We start from the raw sequence: 2,392 nt of genomic DNA on the forward strand, positions 1-2,392 counted from the left end.
AAGCCCCTGGGCTGTGAAAACTTCTGTTTTCTGGGTTTTTTCATTTTTATTAAAAAAAGCTAGAAATATAAACAGAAACTCGTGAGTGACGTGGATGGAGCTTAGTCCAGACTCCAAACCCTAGGTTTAAAAACGTCCCGGGCCCCCCACCCCACAGGTCATTGCTGAGTGTGAGGAGTCACAGTAAGGGGGGCTGGGGTGCCCACTGGGGTCTTTGCCTCTCCCCAAGGCTCGCAGTGGCCTGACTCTAGGGGTGCCCCTATGATCCCCCCTAGAAGCCCAGAGAGGGCGGAGCACTGCCTCCAAGGGCCCTTGGGGGCCTCTCCCAAGCAGCAAGGCTTCACCAAGAAGGCCCACTCAGGCTCCGCGAGGCTCTGGAGGGACAGGCTGGGCAAACAGCAGGTCCCAGGGTGCAAGACGACCTCTGACTTTCTTTGGAAGTGGAGACGGGGTGCTTTCACAGGCACACACCCATGCACGCACCCTGTGCAAGCTTCCGAAGCCCCCACACTAGTCCAGAGTGGCCCCTTGGGACCACCCTCCAGTCAGGCACACAAGGGGCTCCAATGCACTCAGTCGCACCCCGAGTTTCACACACTCGCACATCTGCGCACACACACACAGGGCGGAACTGGCGACTTCAGGTCTGAGGCAGGGAGGCTTCTCTGCTGTAGTCGCCCAGCAGCGCGGAGAGGAAGCTAGACCCCTGCTGGGGGGGGACCCTGTGAGGGAGACGGCCGGGGGCAGGTGCCAGGGCCCTGCGCCCACACCCGCCCTGGGCGGCTCTCCCAGGCCACGTGACCGTGCGAGGGCCCACAGGAGTCGCCGCCTGCCGCCCCTCCTCCACGCAGCACCTGAAGGGTCGGTGGGGAACACCATAGCTCAGCGAGGGGAGGGGGCCCAGCTGGGCCCCGGGGCGGGTGCGAGGACCCTGGCCAACCCCAGACCAGCTGGAGCGTCCCCTGCCCCATGTGGGGTGGCAGTGGCAGTTGAGGGGCCAGAGATGGAAGACTGGGCAGCCGCAGCGGAACCGGGGGCTGGAGGGGAGGGGAAGGGAAGCTATTAAGGACAGAGATATTTGTTCCTTTTCTTGTTCCAAATATAGAGTGGATTAAAATATGCAAAACAGGGGGCTCCTTGGCCCCCAACCGAGAACCCCAATGTCTTCCCCCCTCCCCCCGAGTCACCAAGGTGTGTCTTGACCTCGCATGCTGGACTAGGTTACCCCCTCTGGGAAAGTAGCCACCAGGAGCTCAGCGGGAGATGGTCAGGCTGGAGCACCCCGCCCCCGACCCCCTCCCGCTCCAGCCCCCCACGGCCCGCGCCCTTCCTGACCGTGTGCTGGGTGGGGCTCGACGGCCTGGGAGGGCGCTAAGCAATGTACAGGGCAAGTCTCCGAGCGACAGCGAACAGGACGATTCATGCAACATTCCTGGCCCGGGCGCCGATAGGGTGGGGGCTGGGGAGTGGGCCGAGCCCGCAGCCCGGGGGCGGAGGGGGGCCCTGCCCGCAGGGCGCGGCCGGGGCGTGGGGAGGGAGCGGGGGGCGTCAGCTGCCGTCCAGCTGCCTGAGCGCGCGCTCGATGTTCATGCGGTGGCCCACGCGCGTGACGCCCAGCTCCACGAAGTCGTCCTTGGTGAGCGCCGGCAGGTGCGCGCCCTCGATCTCGTGGTCCTCGAAGCGGTCGCGGTGTTCGCCCAAGTGGATGCTCTCCAGCCAGTCGCCCACGTCGAACTTGCTCCAGAGTTGCAGGGGCTTTTGTTGGAAGGGCCGGCGCGGGCTGGGGGCCCCGGGGCCCGGGCCGGGCGCTGGCGAGGGCAGCGGCGAAGGCGAGGGCGAGCGGCTGCGCGCGCTCACGCTGCGCACCACGAAGCGCACCTCCTTCGGCTCATGCGGGATGGAGAGGCTGGACGACTTGAGGATGTGGGGGGCGTGAGGCCCGAAGGGCCGCCCCGCGCCCCCCGCCCCCGCCCCCAGCCCCTCCACCCGCTCCAGCGACGCGGGCTTCACTGGGCTCGGGGCGCGCCGCGCCACAGGGTAGCGGCCGCCGGGCCGCACCGGGTAGGAGGCCCCGCCGCCCGGGCCCCCAGGGCTGCGCTGCTGCGCTGAGATGGTGCTCAGCTCACCGAGGCTGCTGAAGAGCCTGCGGAGGGAGAGGGGGTCAAGGCCAGGTGAGGGGTACCAGGCAAGGTGGGGCCGGGCGGAGGGGGCGGGGCCAGAGGCCAGGAGGACGCTGGGGGCGGGGCCGGGGGCGGGGTAGCCGTTGGGGCCGGAGGGAGACCGGGAGGATAGGATCCCGTGGTTCCTCTGGCCCGGCCCCCAGAGTCAGTGCCCTGCTGGGGGAAGGGGAGCCCTAGACTGAATGGAGTAAGAGCCCAGGCCCCTCTACTCC

The 2,392-nt window shown here is 67.7% G+C and overlaps 1 protein-coding gene across 1 annotated transcript in view; it reads right to left on the bottom strand.

The window, feature by feature from the left end:
- SHANK3 (SH3 and multiple ankyrin repeat domains 3) overlaps positions 1–2,392 on the bottom strand; it is a gene marked incomplete at its 5' end in the record, with an annotated part of 46,094 nt that continues 43,702 nt past the window's right edge. The window contains one exon of the mRNA XM_010828574.1: positions 1–2,143. Coding sequence (XP_010826876.1) covers positions 1,549–2,143 — 595 coding nt within the window. The remainder of the gene's footprint in view (positions 2,144–2,392) is intronic.

This window comes from Bison bison, unplaced genomic scaffold (assembly GCF_000754665.1).
Source record: "Bison bison bison isolate TAMUID 2011002044 unplaced genomic scaffold, Bison_UMD1.0 scf7180017858667, whole genome shotgun sequence".
Taxonomy (NCBI): domain Eukaryota; kingdom Metazoa; phylum Chordata; class Mammalia; order Artiodactyla; family Bovidae; genus Bison; species Bison bison.